At 39.5% G+C, this 18,182-nt stretch overlaps 3 protein-coding genes across 4 annotated transcripts; all 3 read right to left on the bottom strand.

Annotated features, from left to right (window-relative positions):
* Nucleotides 1-386: 386 nt before the first annotated feature.
* On the bottom strand, nucleotides 387-3,892 carry LOC125883965 (butyrophilin-like protein 10). Its single transcript, XM_049568649.1, has 6 exons — nucleotides 3,646-3,892; nucleotides 3,001-3,100; nucleotides 2,279-2,617; nucleotides 1,647-1,928; nucleotides 961-1,106; nucleotides 387-784 (listed from the first exon to the last, which is right to left on the bottom strand). Exons 1-6 carry the CDS (start codon nucleotides 3,679-3,681, stop codon nucleotides 659-661), a joined length of 1,029 nt encoding a protein of 342 aa, XP_049424606.1. The 5' UTR covers nucleotides 3,682-3,892; the 3' UTR covers nucleotides 387-658.
* Nucleotides 3,893-7,156: 3,264 nt separating this feature from the next.
* LOC125883974 (low affinity immunoglobulin gamma Fc region receptor II-like) lies at nucleotides 7,157-17,879 on the bottom strand. 2 transcript variants are annotated; one of them, XM_049568666.1, is made up of 8 exons: nucleotides 17,875-17,879; nucleotides 10,953-11,012; nucleotides 10,301-10,567; nucleotides 9,826-10,071; nucleotides 9,412-9,540; nucleotides 9,134-9,184; nucleotides 8,302-8,341; nucleotides 7,157-7,756 (listed from the first exon to the last, which is right to left on the bottom strand). In XM_049568666.1, exons 2-8 carry the CDS (start codon nucleotides 11,008-11,010, stop codon nucleotides 7,729-7,731), a joined length of 819 nt encoding a protein of 272 aa, XP_049424623.1. In that variant the 5' UTR covers nucleotides 11,011-11,012; nucleotides 17,875-17,879; the 3' UTR covers nucleotides 7,157-7,728. The 2 variants fall into 2 exon arrangements, with proteins under 2 accessions (XP_049424623.1, XP_049424622.1); XM_049568665.1 differs by lacking the exon at nucleotides 17,875-17,879 and adding an exon at nucleotides 11,278-11,363.
* On the bottom strand, nucleotides 14,129-16,157 carry LOC125884272 (uncharacterized). Its single transcript, XM_049569171.1, has 5 exons — nucleotides 15,893-16,157; nucleotides 15,528-15,792; nucleotides 15,346-15,422; nucleotides 15,176-15,217; nucleotides 14,129-14,214 (listed from the first exon to the last, which is right to left on the bottom strand). The coding sequence occupies exons 1-5, from the start codon at nucleotides 16,155-16,157 to the stop codon at nucleotides 14,174-14,176; spliced, it is 690 nt and encodes a 229-aa protein (XP_049425128.1). The 3' UTR covers nucleotides 14,129-14,173.
* Nucleotides 17,880-18,182: the final 303 nt, after the last annotated feature.

Consider the following 18,182-nt stretch of genomic DNA (forward strand, 5'->3'; position numbering starts at 1 on the left):
CTCTTACAGTGCAAACAGCTGATAACCATCCTTTTCCCAGTGACTGCTGTGTTCACCTCATTTCCATCTGTTCCTGGGCAGAGGCCACGATGCACAGGCTGTTGTAGTAAAAGGTCAGTTGTACAAAACGTATTCATCAGTATTACAAACCTGACCCATGGAATCCTGTTCATGACTTTATCCATCTTCATAACTATACTTGCTTTTGGTGACTGTTTTTGTATGTATTGTATTGTCTTCTGTGTAGAAGGGAATGGTGCAAAGAGTTTCATTTGATCTCATCAATAAACATCTATTTTGTGTTCCTCACTGATGGATGACGCACGTCTATGAGCAGCTTTGTGACAGTTCTCAAAAGTCAAATAAAGACAATTGATGTTTTTATACCTCACAGTCTGTATGTGGTTGTCTTTATTTAAATTCAGTGTAAATACAATATCCATTACGTTGTCTTATTATGCTTTGTTGTCTCATTATGCTTGTCTGCATTTAACCTTGACAAAATCACTGCAGAATAAGGGCTTTTTGGAAGCTATTACAATTCAAAATCACAAGAAGAAAGCCGACTAACTCTCTGTAGAGAGTTTGTTGGCTTTCTTAATTTAAGTCATTGTTTGAACAACAGAAAAAATATTGGCCACTGACATCTTACGATGAGCTAGCTTAGTATAATGTGCCTCCCAGTGAGTCTCGCTGGAGTAGAATGTTCTGGTTTCGGGGTTGGATGGGCAGACAGCATGTGGCCTGTTTCATCATGTGGGCTGCCTTGTTGAGCGCAGTAGCACTGAGAACATAAACACAGTTGAAGTCGTACATTTTATTTTCCAAGTGGTAAAAGCACAGTTCACCGCATTGTTCAGTTCATAATGCATACATATACACACACACACACACACACACACATTTATATACTGTATATGTGTGTGTGTGTGTGTGTTAATGAATTAATTTATGACTCACTGATTTGCTTTGTTTCCAGTAGCACCAAGCGAAAGCAGCTATGAGACTGCACAAAAAGACAACAACCAAAGCAGTGACACATTTGTTGATACATGATGATTTGTTGTTGTTTGTAGATGAACTTGGTGGAGTCGTAAAGAAATCAGCTGAAATGACAAAACACAGAACATGACATTAATGTCAGACTATACCTCAATGCTTTGTAACAAACAAAGACAGAATTTTATTCAGTTAGACCATATTTGTGTCATTAGCAGTTTACAAAGTCAGTATTTTTAACCAGAGCAGGATAACGTATACAGTACGGTCTAGTGTAGATATTCATGCCCCCCAGAGGATTCATCCATGATGATCCTTTGACCAGTTCTCACGTGCCACCATCTAATTAAAATTTCTCACAAACAAGAAGTTGAAGGCTGCCAAGTTCTTTTAATGAGAACATTAATGCTCCTTGGAGGGTGATCCTGACACATTTCTGACACTACAGGCTAAGTTGCCAGAATTTCTTTTTAAGATGTATGGCCCCCAGCCCCTTTGTCAGTGAGTTTGACATCCGACACCAAATAGCCACCTTTCGCAGTCCCACGACTGGTCAAGATTTAAGAATAGCTCAATCAAAATGTAATTTGCAGTCCATAGAATAAAGGGGGCCTGCTAATGGGACCATAGGCCATTGGTTTATTTACCTGATATGTGAGTAGTTGTCTCTGTGGTCTGGTTGATGCTCCTCTGTTGGACTCTACAGGTGAAGCTGTTGCTGTGTCTCTTCTCCACAGTCACTCTGCTGCTGACAGTATAGAGGTCATCAGGACCTCTGACTGTCTCTGTAGGTCCAGCAGAGAGGAGCTTTCCCTCACCGTCCAGCCACAACACCTCAGGCTCTGGATACCAGCCTGCAGACTCACACTGTAGAGCCACTCCTCTGCTGGTTATGTTAATACTCACGATGAAAGGTGAGGAAACAGCACCTGAAGAGGGAAGAAAGGAGAACCTGAGAATTAAATGAGCACACACACATAGTTACTGATGCACATTTAACAGACCTGCTGATGAAACTCATACGACAAGGTACAATCATGGTACTTTTGCAAATTCTCCTTGTCAGAAATCATTTTCCTGTTATCTTAGTCATGCATAGTGGGAACTTCTTTTTTATTCCCTCAGCTTGTAGATTTAGTTTCAGTTCATTTCAGGCAGCACCTGCAGTAGTACGTTAAGAGTCATTACACATTTTTTTCATATCTTTGGCACTTAAATATATCTTATTCGTCCAGGCCCAGCAAAAACTGGATGTAAAATGATCCATATATCCTCTTACCAACTACAAGCTGAATTAAAGAGTGACCCAGTCCTGGAATGAAGCATTTATATTGTCCCCCATCAGAGAGTGTCACTCTGGAGAGTGTCAGTGACATGTCTCCGTGCTTCAGTTTGTCAATGGACACTGATGTTCTTCCTTTGTAGGACGGATGTTTCTTACTCTCCAGTTCCACACCGTCACGCCACACATGAACAAACCTGGGGTTCAGGTCAGGTCTCGCCCACTCTACTGTCATGTCTGAAACATTCTTGGCAGGTCTCAGATGGCATGGTAAAATGATGTCATCACCAACTGTTACCACTACTGGCTGAGATGGACCAACCACCTGAGGGTGTACTGAGGACAAAACAAATCTGTTTTAGCTTCAGCAAGAATAAGTGTGGTTGTGGTTTTTGCATTTTCTTTGACTCAACTGACAACCTCGCTGAGGATCTCATTTAAAGCTCAGTGGCTGAGGCTCAGTAAAAAACAGGTAGGCAGTAACATAATGGGCCGTTCATTCTAACTGCAGTGTGAGACAGTAAACTATTCAAATTCGCATGTTTTATCAGCAGTTAAAATTTGTATATCAGACATTTTGTCACTTGTGCAAGACAGAGTTGGTCTAAAAAGCACATTACTGTGATATGAAAGCATGTTTTTCAACTCTTGTTAGACATTACATGTACTTTTACATTCATGAAGCTGTTACTAATTGATCTGTGTGTACAGTAAGTTACCTTCAAGACATGATGCTCGGAAAAGGAGGACAAACAGCAACAGTGAAAGAGATTTATGATATGGACCATCTTTCACAAGGAAATACTGGACTTCTGAAAACTGAATAATTTGTCAAATGTTAATTTACAAATAGGAATACGATAGGATAACAGCGTAAATCACAAAATAAAGAAATATTAAATGTCACCCAGTCTAAAAAAAATACATTACTTATTAAAAAGACATTCAGAACTTAAGGTTAAAACAAGGCAATGGTTTTATTTGGAAATGAATTTGTGAAAAAGTGCCAGGTTAAACTTAAATATTTAATTTTCTTGACTGCAAGGTGCTGCGTCAAAAACTGTAGTGTTTGTTATTAAAGTGTTCCCTTATGACAACAGAGCGTAGAACATGTTCACGTTAACTTAATTTTGAAATATAATGGGAAATATGAACATTACATTCAGAATGAAATGCAATATAACCAACTCTCTGTGCCCAGCATCTTTTATTAGACAGTAACAAGCACCATCTGTTTACAGCTCAGCAACAAACTTTAAAATAACCTGCAAACCATTGTAGGATTAAATGTCCAAATCAGATATTTAAAATTATGTGCATCTACTAAAGCTCAGTTCTGAGAGCCATAAGCTCAAACAACATACCTGCCCGTCCTCCAGCTCAGGTGTGGACTCCATCATCAACTGGCAGTTTGTGTATCACTAAATATTTCCATGCAATCTCTCATGGTTTGATTACTTGCATTTTTCGTGTCCATCAGAGCGTTTAGAGACGTTTGACCAAGAATAAGTGAAGAAATTGTGGCGGCCACAGGACACAGCTGCAACACGACAGAGGAACAGGTCGCACAGAATCATTTCATAACTGAGATAGTTACATTTAACAGGCCAGATAGTAATGTTCAGACGGATGATAATGAGGAGGAGGAGGATGTGGACTACACACAGAATGTGGAGGACTGCTCCGCCCCCTAATGCACTTGCAGTGGTGACAGATAGGTAACTCCATTTTGTCACGTATTGCAAATTTTTGCAGCGAATAGACCTTCACCTGTATATTACAAATCATATGATAAACCTGCCTTATCAAGGCTTTTTAAAAGATTAAAATTCCTGCCTTATTTAACTAGGACCGCCCGATGGTTGTATGCCTCCACGCACCACTCAAGTTTTTCTCATAGTTCACATCCTTGTTTGTAAAAACATGGAATTACCACCAATTAAGTAAATGACCCAATATTACCCGGTTTATTTCTGAGATATCATGCCGAGTAATGGACAGGAAAGTGTTTTATGCAGAACATTATGATGTCCCAGCGGTTGATGACCTTTGACTTTTTGGCTAGGAAGTGTCATCACTTCATTCCTTCATCCTGTTAGACTTGAGATATCGTTTTTACATGAATGAGACCGATGCAAAGTCACACTGACCTTGACCTTTGACCACCAAAAATCCAATTAGTTTATTAGTTTATTATTAAGTTATTCCTGAGATATTGTGTTCTGAAGGATGTACGGACAGATGGACTGACAACTCGAAAACAAAATGTCTCCAGCCACAGCAATTACCAGTGCAGATGTATAAAATTGTATATCTTTTTAATACAAGACATGTTTACAATAGGTCAGAGGTGGACTCCAGGAACAATCACTGCTCAGGCAGCAAACTGTCTCTCTCCAGCTATTTCTCACTTCCCCCAGGCACCATAACTCTCTGGACTTGCGATTCCTTATTGATCCACCAGATGTCCTCAGACTTTACCTCAAGTACCAGTCACATGACCTTGCATGCTTTGTTGTTTCTTGCAATTGCTGTTGAGCCTCTGATTTCCTGCATCCAGTATCCTGTACTCTCTACCCTGTTACCTGGAACCTGTACTCGACTGCCTGGCCTCCTCCTCCTGTCTGAGATTGATGACTTTTTTGGCCTAACCCTTTTGAAATAAGTTTGCCTGATTGGGCTGCCGAGGAGCGTCAGCAGCTTGACCTTTCTCACCTGGGCCGTTGAGGTTATCAAAGCTGTTCCATGTGCTCCCTCATCTCTCCCTTCCTACAGCTGGCATCTAATCTGCATCATCGTCTGCTGGTTTTGCATCACAACACCTCCACACACATCCATGCACTGCTTTCATTGCTGATCTACCCACCTAACTGTTTGTTTTGTGTCAGCCTTATTCCAAAACATATTTTCTAGGTAAACCTCCATGTAAAACTTTTCTCTGTGACATGTATGGAAATACTACCTAACTGAACCTGATTAATGTAGCTAATTTATGCCACTTTTGGTTTACATGCAACAGCAAAACAAATCATCAATGCACATGGGGAGACTCTGTGACTCTGAGCTGCAGAGGCAAGATGTCAACCACCAATTTTCCAGCTGTCATATATAAAGATGGCCTCCTCACTTCTACAGGAAACAAGACAATCCATAGTGTCTACAAGTCTCAGGAAGGCCTGCAGCAGTGTAACATCTCTGGAGCTGGAGAACCACTGGGAACCTGGCTGGCTGTCAGAGGTGAGACCCAAATATGTTTAAGAGTAAAAGCTCTACATTTGATGCATGGCATAGAGTCAGTTTAAAATAAAAGTATTTTCACCTGACTGTTATTCAGTTGCAGTTCCGGCTGGATAATATTGAGAATACCTGACTTAATCAAATCTCATCATGTTATATGATGCAGCAAAGTTTCACCACATTACAGATCAGTGGTTCCTCTTGATTGAGATCTGAAATTGTACCCAATGTGATTAATTAGCCAAGGGTCCTCGATGGTTTAAGCAAGTTGGCATCATGCTGGGCCACGGCTAGAATACTCTGTATGCATGCTTTTGCTTCAGCTGTTGACAGTTTGGGGCCACCATAGATAGAGATATTGTTTACAAAATGAAGCTTTACCATTTGGAAATGTATATTTGACAAGAACAGGGTACCCATCCAGCAGGAATGTAACTGTGGAAACAATCTGAATGAAAAAGGTTATGCGATGACACAAGTTTATTGGGGCAGAAAAGTGTAAAATGAGAAGCAAAAGAAGTAAATTGAGTTTATTGTTAAAAAAAATCATATTTCAGTTCTTATAAAGTTTGGGGGAGACAAGAGACGGATTTTACAGTTTGACGTAAAAACACTTATGTAGAGCGGATGCATGTGGGAGATCAAATGAACTCACATTTAATTAAACATAAAGAGTAGTGCTGAGAAAGTACTGATTTTGTTCAATTTTTACGTTTCATTTTTGTTGTCATTAACCAGTCTCTTATTAGAAATCAATCCAAGTATTATAGCAAGAATGTGTTTTTGTTGTAACACAGAAAGTAGTTTACATGTTGCTCTCTTAAAAGCTAAGATTATTGCCAGCTTTTGTTTGAAATGTTTTTGTAGTCATGTTCAAATGCAGCATTTGCACAATATCGTTGCACTCTCACGTGTTAATATCCAGCATGTTGATGGTTTATAACATTAAAGCAACTTTCAGATCAGTATTAACATATGTAACACAGGGTGACCACAAAGGTTCACATCAGGCTCTTGTTGGTTTTCAGAGATAACGACAGAGTGAGTGCTCCCACTTCTCTGTGCTGTGTCAGCCTATCTGTGTTTCCTCAGTTTTCTTTGCCAGCTTAGCCGCTTGTCTAATGTTGATCACTGACAGCCAAGAATTGTTTCAAAAACATGTTATTAGTACTTAGTTATTAGATTAGTTGATAACTTGAACTGGAAAAAAATAGTTGGAATCTTCCACACAAATGTCTCCTTTACAATAAAGTTAAAAGAAGGTTTCCTTCAAAATGTTTGTGAAATGTATTCAGTAACAATGCTGCAGCTGTTTTGGCAATGTCTCTACACCAAGCAATTTTTGAAAGACGTGTCCTGATTGATTTCAGTGACTCTGGATTTTCTCTTTTGGTTTTTACAGTAACAATAACACTTAACGAACTATATATAACCACTTTGATGATCATCCTAGCAAAGTAAATTATTCATGAATCCAAAGTATTGCAATCCTTTATTTTTAGTATTTGAAAATGAAATTAAGCAATACGTTAAGAGCATTTTTGGTCTTATACAGTATATCACAGCTTTATATGTTGGTAAAAAATTTACATTCACGCAGTCATAGTATAAATACAGTAGTATAAAACAGTGCTTGTATACTGATTTATTTTATAATTTTTTCAGTTTTACAAAACAAAATACCAAATCAAGACTTTGGTAAAATACAGGATAGGCATTGGAGGACTTTTTGGATGTTAACAAGCTGTCTATCTTTGCAAAAGATTACTGCAAGATTATACAGCAAGGGAAGTATAGTCGCAGTGTGTATATTTAAAAGCTGCAGCAACTCTCTTCTTGTAAACTGACTTTAAATGTAGAGGTGTGAACAGAACAAATAGAACAATGTGGTTTAACTGTCACAGACTGATAACTTTTAAGATAGGCAGTTATGCTGTGAGTTATCTGATGTCTTGCTGCTGCTGCTGCTGCTGCTGCTGCTGCTGCTGATGATGATGATGATGATGATGATGATGTCTTTTTAGGTCATTTATCAAGAATTAAAACCTGTACATATTTTACAAATACACACAACCTGCAATATTTTCTTATGAACACAAATCCATCATTGTCTCTTGTCATGAATATACACAACTCCTTCACCAATGCTCTGAAATGCATATCATTACAAAATTGTTGTGTTGAGAGAAACAACATATCTCATCCCTTCTTCAGTCAGGTGTCTCTGCTCTCAGCAACCTGTAAAACACCCAAGGACAGACACCCAGTGTAACTGTGAGAAAACAAGGCTCTAGATTAACATCAGTTCATGAGTCTTCTCATTACTGGCCCCACTGTTTATTTATATAGTACTGATCACCCACACAAGACATGCGGCTGCAAGGTGTCTGTGTCCTGATAAAAATAATCTAACACGTGCATCGTCGTGAAGTATTTTTATGGTATAGACCATCAGTCTAAGATCAGCCAACACAAGGTGCCGCACGGTAAACTGAGAGGCCCATCGACCTTTTTCTGTCTGTGGGTTTGTCGTGTGGTTTTTATCTGAGATGCTAAAGAAGAAGGCCCAACTGTCACACGGGCCTGAAGCTGCTGAGGCACACAGTGTCAAACAGGTTACAAATGAATTAAGTTTCAAAAACACGTCAGATTAATAATTCACTGGCTCTCACAATTTTCTGCAGAAGCACTGCTTCAAACTACATATTTTATACATATTTCCCTTAACGTTTTCAAAGGTATTACATGTTGCATTCTGTGTTTTTCAGTGTCGAGTTACTTACTGCTCTTCCTGCTGGGTTTTGACGACAGCGTACGTTGTCACTGAAACATAAAAGTATAAAAATACAACACTTCAAACAGTCAGTAGCAGGCAGGTATAGGCAGGCATTTTTTGACGAAATGGATACATGGAACATAGATATCTATTTTCATATGCTGTTATATCAGCAAATGGATGCACTGTTTTTAGCCCAATTTTGTGTTCATGGTTCATCGATGTAGAGTTTAAAACATGATATTCCAAAGTCGTCAAATACTGCCGCTTTGTCAGTGACAGCCACCTTTTGCGGCAGTAAGAAAGGCCACTGGGCAACGTCAGCTGGTAACGCGGATGGACTCAACCTTTTGTGGTGTTATGATACGTTACCGGTCGGCCGTACAGCACCTGCTGCCACAGTATGATACCCTTCATACAGGTGGCTCATGATGCAGCTGGATGGCACCTGTCACAGTGGTATGATACACATCTAGACAGCGTCAGGTTGAAACGCTACTGGTAACAACAAAATATAAGGAGCAGGACAGTTTCTATAGGGCAGGCGTGAGAGGTGGCGGATGGGTCCAACAAACCTGGACTTTCACCCTGGAGCCCAGTGGTCACTTCCTGTATGAATGCAGAGCCAAACTATGGCGTTTTTTCAAAACCTAACCATGTGTCGTCATCCCATAACATCAGCAGTGAATACATAAGAATACCTACCACGCAATAGGTAGACATGAAAGACAAAGCGGCAACACGTGACGATTTGGGATGAGAATGCATTGATAATTTCAATGGTGACCAAATACACGTTTATACAGTAGTTGTGCTGAAAGGAGGTTGGTGTTTCTCACCTGATTGTATAGAGATAAAAGACTGGAAGCAGAAAGGAGAGGTCGGGGTATCTGTTTGAATGAATAAGAAAAACCATCAAAACAAACTGAGTGAACAGTGTGATGGCTATCAGGAACCACCAGAGCAGCTTTGGTTCTTACTGTCGGCTATGCTACTAGTTTCAAACACATGCAGAATAATTGTATTGTATTGTGTCACAGTTGTCACATTCTACAATGAAGATCCCATTTTTAGTATTTTGTAACAGTAATTACAGTGGTATCTTTATTCTCTGTACCTGTGGTGATTGTCTGATGTTGCCCACATTGCAGTAATCCCACCAACAGCAGAGCCACCAAGAAAACACTGACAGCAGTGCAGAGCAGCAGAAGGAGCTGAAGGCCACGATGAGGCACCTTGTCAGCTGCTGGAAATAAAATGGTATGTTCTGCACATGAGACATGATCCTAATGCTGTAAATATATGTTAGGTATGAATGTAATACTTAAAACATAGTCCATGCAATTACACTGTTCATTCCTTAATTCAGCACTTCTCTGAAAATGTTCAGGACAACCTCAGACCTCAGCTTCAGTTCTTTGACATCAGTCAGACACCATAATTTTCAGACCAAAGGTTCAGACGAAATGTGGCCAGATACCGTGAAAAGCAAAGCATTGTCAGATTTATTTTAAACACTAGTATGTCTTACCTCTGACAATCAGCCAGCTCGCTGATGATCGTCCATCTTCAGTGATGCTGCACGTGTAGAGTCCTTCATCAGACTTGGAAACACTGTTGAGAGTCAGGTTTCCCATAGAGCTGTTCTCCATTAAGTGGCCGTCTTTAAAAAATGCAGCTATGAGGTTGGAGGACATCTGCTTGTTTCTGCAGTGCAGAGTTACATCATCTCCCACCATCACAGGAAGGGCAGGACTCTCCAGGATCACAGAGCCACCTGAACATATGTTTTGAAAAATATGTTAATTAAGCAGTTTGACGGCCTATTGAGGGAACAAAGCTGGCCAGCACGGCAGATGTTTCCTGTGTTTTAATATCTTAATAAGTGATGTTTTATTGAGCATATTAAGTCAGTTAACAAATAAATTAATTAATGTTCAAACTGAGATGTCCACAGACTAAAACTGTGACGACATTGTGTACTTGGTCTTTTAGTATTTGCATACCAGTGACAGTGATGTTGACAGTGTTGCTTTTCTTTGCCTCTCCCATTTCACACCAGTATTCTCCACTGTCAACTGCCGCTAAGGCATTCTTTATTTTACAGGGTCCTGTTGACGTTGACCAGGAAGCAGCACAAGTTTTGACAGCACCTGCGATCCTCCTCACCACTCTCCATCCAGTCAGTCCCTCCAGACCCTCACAGGTGACAGTAATGGGCTCATATTCAAAGAACTGCTGTCGGTTTGGAACAACCTGAGGGAAACCTGCATCTGACACAGAGACACAAAGGATGAAGAATCATTTGAAATTCAGCACAGTTTATACACACATGCAATACTGAATACATATGCACAGTACAGGCGTGTTGTGCCAACAGACTTGACTTTTGACAAGTGGTAAGAGTGTTGGCTCATGTTTAAGTAAAACATGAAGATACAAATGTATGTTTCCTTTGCTGTATAACTAGTATGTCATTTCACACGTACTAGTTTTAAGGTGTTATCACTTATACAGTTGACGTTTAAAGTTTCAACATGTTAGTTGTTAAACTTGCAGCCCTTGACTATCAAGACGGGGTGATATGATTCATCGGGCGCTTATTTAAGATGTTGGTATACATTGTAAGGTTTGTCTGACGATCAAACTGCAACTTACCAACATTTTCAGAGTAACTGCATTCAACATGTGCAACCAGCAGCAACAAAACAGTCATCACTGAAGAGACAAGACAGCTGTTACTGTATCCAATATAACCTATAACATGTATTACATAACTAACATGTAAATGTCTGTAATATTTGATCCATCATCAGTGAGCAGACTACAATTCTCTTTATTCCCTGGGCTTTAAATCTGCCAGCTTCCTGAAAGAATACGCATCAACGCATTTTGGATGCTTAATATCTTTTTGCCTTTGAGCCCAAGAAATGATTCAGTTGCACATAAGATATTTCTCCCAGAGTGATTTCCCAGTACTCACACAGTCTGATGCAGAGCGCTGTGACCGCCATGATGTCTCACTGCTGACTGTCTGCACATCAGAGTGGATTTAAGATGTAATGTAAGTCAGAACCTCCTCTTCCTCTTCCTGTCGCTCTGCTGCTGAGGAAACAGCTTTGAGTTTGAAAAAAAGTACATCTATAATCTCACCAGATGGCGCCAGAGAACCCAGTGTGAAGAGAACATAATTTGGCAAACAGGAATGTCAAGGAAAGGACTGAACAGAAAAAAATAGATAAATAATAGAAATGATAATAATAATAATAATAATAATAATAATAATAACATCAAAAATAACAATTATTGTTATTATTACAGTAATGTAATTTGAAGCACAGTTTAATTCAAAATATTTTATTGAACATCAGTATTTTTTAGTACTGTATTAAAAAAAACATATGAAAGGAAACAGATGATAAAACACTAACAAAAAACATGCTGTAAAGGTACCGTCTTTTCTCATTTTTGCTGTATTTTGTTTTCTCTGTCCCTCACACACACACACACACATTTGTGAAGTCAAATAGTCTCACTCTGCCCCCTGCAGTAAATCAGTCTCATATTACACCATATAAAAATGTACACTGACAACACGTCCCTGTTCCACTCACCTGTTACTGTAGTATTTGATACAGCTGCCAACGACTGCAGATAACAGGTCCAGAGTTCAGTTTCAACCGTAAAAACAGGTCATAAATTAACAGACTGAAAGGAAACGAAAGTAAAATTTAATTTAAAGCAAAATTGATAATTATTAAATGACATATCTCACTGTCGTAAAATGACATGATTACAACACAGCAGTAACAGCAACATGTAACTTTTGTCTTGTCTCTCAGAGCAAAATGTAAGTTTTATAGGCCAGACCTTCCAGATTTTAAAGATACTAAATGATACACCACAGTTTTTTTTTTCCCGTTAAAGGGTTTTTTTGGGGGAGTTTTTCCTGATCAGCTGTGAGGGTCATAAGGACAGAGGGATGTCGTATGCTGTAAAGCCCTGTGAGGCAAATTGTGATTTGTGATATTGGGCTTTATAAATAAAATTGATTGATTGATTGATTGATTGATTGATTGATTGATTGATTGAGTATACACTATTTCATTGCTTTTTTTCCATAACTGCATATAAGATAATAATGATGAGTTATAACATTTAAAGTCCAGTATTTTTGCACCATGCTTGCATCTATGGGAGACCTCCAATCCCAAATCATGTTGACTTACCAGCATTGTGAGAATAGCTGTCGTTGACTTGTACAAGCAGCAGCAGAACATCTATCACTGGAAAGACAAACGTTTCAGATACTAACACTGTTTTAATGTAAATGTATGCCTGTCATTAAAATAATAATAAAACAATAATGTTATGACAGTTATTGTTACAATGCTACACAGACTCAGAACTCACACAGTGTGATGCAGAGAGCTGTGACCTCCATGTTGGCTTGCTGCTGACTGTCTGAACGTCAGACTGCATTACAGTTCACATACAGTTCAACGTTGGTGAGCTCTTCCTCTTCCTGTGCAGCTTATTTCTGGTGCATGAGCCTCTCTGTGAGACAGAGCTGCTCTGACAAAACTAACAGTAAACCTTTATTAATAACAGATTTTTTGTTTGTTTGTTTGTTTTAAACCCTCGTTTTCATGTGAAATCTGACCATATTATTTATTCATCAGTGTGTTGATACTGTCATTGTTAGCATGTTGCTATGTGGAGGTTTTTAGCATTTAGCTCATTGCACTTCACTACCTACAACGAATATTGTTTGGTTACATTGTAACCTTGGTTCTCTAAGTGAGGAGGTTATTTCCCCATCCAGCAGTTATATCATAACTATGCGAATTATCCCCATCTGGGATAATCGACATGGAAAATTAATAATCTTTATTAGTAAAGCTGCAGCAGTCGGCTCATCTCACTGGGTTTCAGAACAGAGAGTTTCAGGAGATCCTTCGTCCCCACGGCAGTAAGACTGTTTAACACCACCTGAATCCAGTCACACACACTCACACACGTCACATTAGCCACAACTGGACTGGGTTGTGGAGCGAACAATTTTCATTTTAATTTCATTTCTATTTGTGCACTTATTATAATTAATTTATTTCATGTCTATTTTAATACTTCTGCGTTGCCGTTGATGAGGGGAAGTGTGGTTGTTGTTTTTATAAGCTGCTGGACAGCTGAATTTCCCTTTGGGGATAAATAAAGTTCTTTCATTCTATTCTATTTTATTCTATTCTATTAAATATTAACTGTAAGCCAATTAACGGTTTAATACATCCATGTGACAGTTCAAGTAAGAGCGTTAACATTTTTTAGGCCCTGCGGTTGTAAACTCTGTGTCTGCTTCAAGTCAAACGGACGTACTATAAAATAATCATTGCAGCAAACCACAGTGAGTGTATTTAACATGTGCAGCAGCTCTTTCCTCATAAACAGCATCGTTAGACGTGTGAACAGGCAGAGCAGCGAGAACAATGTGGTTTAACCGATACACAGTAACAACACGCTCCCCCTTAAAAATATACCTCGATGCTGTGAGTTAGCTGAAGATGCAGATAGGTTATAATACTTTAATAGCCTGCAGTACTCAAAACTGTGCAGACTGTACAGCTGTTTAACAACTACCTGTGAGCCATACAGCGCATTATCATAAATCAAGAAACTCACACCGTGTTATTTGGTTTATTGACTTTCTTTTGTTTTTTTTTTTTGTTTTTTGAATGTTTTCTACAGAGGTGTCAAGAATATACAGAATATTTCAACTAATAAAGTTTAACATTTTAAAAGAGAGGTAATTTGTAACATAATGAAATACTTGAAGTGAAATACTACAAACACTTCTGTTGCAAGTGTTGTTCCTCCCTTAATCAGTATCTCCTCCATCTGTCACATGCAAACGCCAGCCGACCTGGAAGACATACAGGTTGGAAATTTATGTCAATACAGTGATAAAATAAGCCTATTTAAAGAAATCCCTTAAAATTAAATATGTAACTTTCTGTTGTCTGGATAAAGTACTGTGGTATTTCACTGGCACAATGCGAAATAACTTAGTCCAACAAGAGTCCTGCAAAGTAAGTATTATGTCATTGCAGTATCTGCATGGAGACAGTCTGACACGCTGCTCATAGAGAAGCTTTGGCCCTGTGTCTACCAAAGCAATTTTTTCCCCAGCTGAAAATGCCGAGCTTGGAGCATTTGAGAACGCTTTGGGGACACTGTGTTGTTGTTTTCTTTAGCTGGGATGCTTTGGTTGTGTCTGGTTGCTATGATACAGAATACATGATAGAGAAAGATGTTGGTCCAAGCTGGAGTACTTAAGTTCAATTCAATTTATTTGTTACATGAAATCATAAATATGATTTCAGTAAAATGACTGGTTGTCAGATCCTTCAATATTTAGAAGTGGTAGGAATAAATAAATGTCAAAATTTAGCACGGTCACACTCAGAAGTCGTCAAAATCAGGCTCTTGGGCAGTGACTTACAGTGTCAGAAAGCAACGAAAAAGGCCTCCTTTAATGTCAGCATGATACACAGAGGGAAACACGACAGGACAAGAACAGAAGTTAAGGTGGCGAAAGTCCAAGTGGGGCAGGAGGGGTTGTGGAATGAGTCCAACAAACACCAACCTTCACCTGCTAGAGAGGCGTTCACATCCTGCAAGATTCTAAAGCCAGACCCTGTTCTTTTTTCCTAAACCTAACCACAGGCTTTTGTTGTGGTGACCAGCCGTGCATCATACTGTTAAGGACAGCTTTTTTCATCATTGTCCGATACGGGAAGTCACTGCCCAAGCACCGAATTTCAATGACTTCAGAGTGAGACCAGGATGAAAAAGCTGACTGTATAGCAAAATGTGTTCCTCACCTGCTTGTGCAAGAAGAGATCGCCAAAAAGAGGTCAGGGTAGCTGCCAGAATTGCCAAAACAAAAACGTTATGTGACTTAAGAAGGTCATGGTCCAAAAGGTAACATCAGAACAGCTCTCTGAAATCTACTGAGAACATAACAACTAATTTATTTATTTTTCCTCAGTACCTTTCTTCCAGTGAAGCAGTCCCAACACCAACACCAGAAGCACAAATGAAATGATACCAACAATCTGTAGAATGGTGCTTTTAGAGCAGCATTTATCATTTGAGGGTAGGTCTTTGTGGAACCCTGGAAGAAAAATCGTTATCACTGACACAGGAAGCCGCATATTAAGAAGAATCTTTGGCTATGTTTGTGACATTGTCTCACTTCTGACAGCAAGCCAGCTTTCTGCTGATTCTTCAGTTTGAGAGATTCTGCACTTGTAGAATCCTTCATCTGACTTAAAAACACTCCGGAGAGTCAGGTGTCCTGCAGAATTACCCTCGATAAGGTCGCCATCTTTATAGAAATAAGCTCTAAGGATAGAGGTCTTCTTATTTCTACAGTGCAGAGTCACAGCATCTCCCACCGTCACAGGGGTGACAGGACTCTCCAAGATCACAGAACCAGCTGAACAACACAGATGAAAAAGATATTATTAAATGTCCCAAATATGTTTTGTGCATTCTCAGAATATAACCATAAATACAATATGAGTTCCTAATCATACCAGTGACGGTGATGTTGACAGTGTTGCTTTTCTTTTCTCCAGCCTCACACCAGTACACTCCACTGTCTAATGAAAAGGCAGGGTTAATTTTGCAGGATCCTGTTGACGGCTTCTCTGGAGCAGCACATATTGTGATGTTTCCCTTGATCTTCCTCATCACTCTCCATCCATTCACCCCATCCAGCCCCTCACAGTTGACAACAAAGGAATCATATTGATAGTGCTGCTGTCTGTTTGGATTAACACGAGGGAAAACTGCATCCATGGCAGAGACACAAAGAATGAGATGTAGTCAATTACAAGTATCTTTTAACATTAAAAAAATATGTTCTAGTCCAACAAAATGATTTTAGTACAAAGTTAAAACACTGCCGAGGACATTGCATGTTGAGAAATTGCTAATTGTTAAGTGTCCACTGGATGTAGCCACAGAACAGGATAACATGCCCCTACTGGAGAGGAACGGCTGCTTGTCCAGCCGCCAGCCAGTATGCCAGTGTACACTGGACAAGTGAGCTGACGGTGGTGTCGATAGTAGCTATGGCTTTCACAGGCTCATGATAGGAAGTTAGTACATGGTTGCTTGATGGTTGCTCTGTTGTTAAGGGTGGTTGCCAGGTTGTTCCTAGGGTGTTTTGGATGAGAGAGTGCTGCATGATTGCCAGGGCTTTGTATGTGTTTGTAGCAGTAATAGGGGGACGGGTCATTGTTCTGACAGATCATATTTCCATGGCACCAGTCGTCTGAAAAATGGCCCACTGGACCCGAAGCACAGTTGTCTGACAACCTGGTATTCTGAAAACAAACGTGCATTGCTCCGAAGGCTATACACTCTCCCAAAACAGAAGCACATGGCTATTATTATGCGACATGACACTATTGCCACTTTGTCTGTGGCCTTTGACATCTACATATTACATGCTATGTATCCTTTCTCCGTCAGCTGTTGAATGCTAACAAAAAACACATGGTTAGGTAAGGATAAGGCAGCAAAACCATGTGGTTAGGCTTATTAAAAAAAAAAAAAAAAAAAAAAAAAACATTATGGTTTGGCTCTACATTCATACAGGAAACAAACACTGGCATCCAGGGTAAAAGTCCAGGGTTTGTTGGAGCCATTCACAACGGAGCCAGAGTAAGGTTGGGTCATACCATCGGCGCAATGAGCATTTGTTTTTGATACTGGTCTGTTGGACAAACGGCCTTCGGTTCACTGGGACATTTTTCAGACTGTTGGGGCTTGGTAATTGTGAGCCATTGGAATAATGTTATGGCACCAACAGCAGTATGCAGTAGACTGACAAGATGAGAAGCAATAGCAGTTTTCAGTGGTTCACAGGCCTTTGTCCGAACAGGCAGCTTGACATGTGATAACATATGTTACATTTTGTTTGCAGTTATAATGGAGGTGAGTGGGATAAATGTCATCTGCCATTTGGATGGTCATATCTGAAGAAACACCTTTCTTTGCAGTGTCTTTCACAGGGTAAATCACTAAGTAATTAATTACTACTTACGAGCTTTCTGAGAAAAACAAAGGTGAATCTGAGCAACAGCCAGCAGCAACACATTTATCACTAAAGACACAAAAGAAGTGAGTCGACATACAGCAGTAAACAGATGCTTATCTATTCAGATTCTTATCATTTATTTTGTACTCCATATTATCATGTTTTGTAATATCTCAACAGTAGCTCAATATCTCAACCCTGCCTCACGTTCAGGCAACAAAACACACTGGTTTGGCAAAGTGGTAGTTTGGATTGAGCCTCATGAAGGTAAATATGAGCAGTCTCGTGCTTCAATTTTTCATATTCAACCAAAATGCTAACTTTAACCCAACTTATCTAAACAACCACAGATATACTAATTGTGCTCACTGATCATTGTTGCATTCTCTTTCCCAATCTGACAGCACATACTGCAGAGAGAAGTACAACTGTATTAATCATATAGCATTTGGAGACCGTCCCAGTACTCACACAGTCTGATGCAGAGAGCTGTGACCTTCATGGTGTCTTGATGCTGACTGACAGACCAAAGAGCAGCTGGAATGTGATGTAGGTGAGAACTCTCTTTCTCTGCAGCTTATTTCTGGTGACAGACGCAGCAGCTGGTTTGTGGTTTCTGCAAGAGAGTGGCTGTGTGTGACAGTCTGAAGCACTCGTCATTGTTAATATTCCAGTAATCGCTTTGGTTTCTAAACTTTCATGGCCATGCTGACATCATCTGGGAAACTAGCTAGGATCTACAAAAGCAGATTTTCTTTATCAAACTGGGTTTTTTTTCA

This window comes from Epinephelus fuscoguttatus, linkage group LG23 (genome assembly GCF_011397635.1).
Source record: "Epinephelus fuscoguttatus linkage group LG23, E.fuscoguttatus.final_Chr_v1".
Classification (NCBI taxonomy): Eukaryota; Metazoa; Chordata; class Actinopteri; order Perciformes; family Serranidae; genus Epinephelus; species Epinephelus fuscoguttatus.

Bases quoted from the DNA above. Each gene is read 5' to 3' on its own strand.
- LOC125883974 (XM_049568665.1), bottom strand. From the start codon at position 11,308: ATGGCGGTCACAGCGCTCTGCATCAGACTGT. The intron at 10,568-10,952 runs GTAAGTTGCAGT...TCTCTGTGTCAG, and splicing joins CAGTTACTCTGAAAATGTTG to ATGCAGGTTTCCCTCAGGTT. The intron at 9,541-9,825 runs GTAAGACATACT...TTTTATTTCCAG, and splicing joins GAGCTGGCTGATTGTCAGAG to CAGCTGACAAGGTGCCTCAT.
- LOC125883965 (XM_049568649.1), bottom strand. From the start codon at position 3,681: ATGATGGAGTCCACACCTGAGCTGGAGGACGGGCAG. The intron at 2,618-3,000 runs GTAACTTACTGT...TTTTGTCCTCAG, and splicing joins CCGAGCATCATGTCTTGAAG to TACACCCTCAGGTGGTTGGT. The intron at 1,107-1,646 runs GTAAATAAACCA...TTGTCATTTCAG, and splicing joins GACAACTACTCACATATCAG to CTGATTTCTTTACGACTCCA.
- LOC125884272 (XM_049569171.1), bottom strand. From the start codon at position 16,157: ATGGATGCAGTTTTCCCTCGTGTTAATCCAAACAGACAGCAGCACTAT. The intron at 15,423-15,527 runs GCCAAAGATTCT...CTGCTCTAAAAG, and splicing joins GAGACAATGTCACAAACATA to CACCATTCTACAGATTGTTG. The intron at 15,218-15,345 runs GTACTGAGGAAA...CAATTCTGGCAG, and splicing joins ACTGCTTCACTGGAAGAAAG to CTACCCTGACCTCTTTTTGG.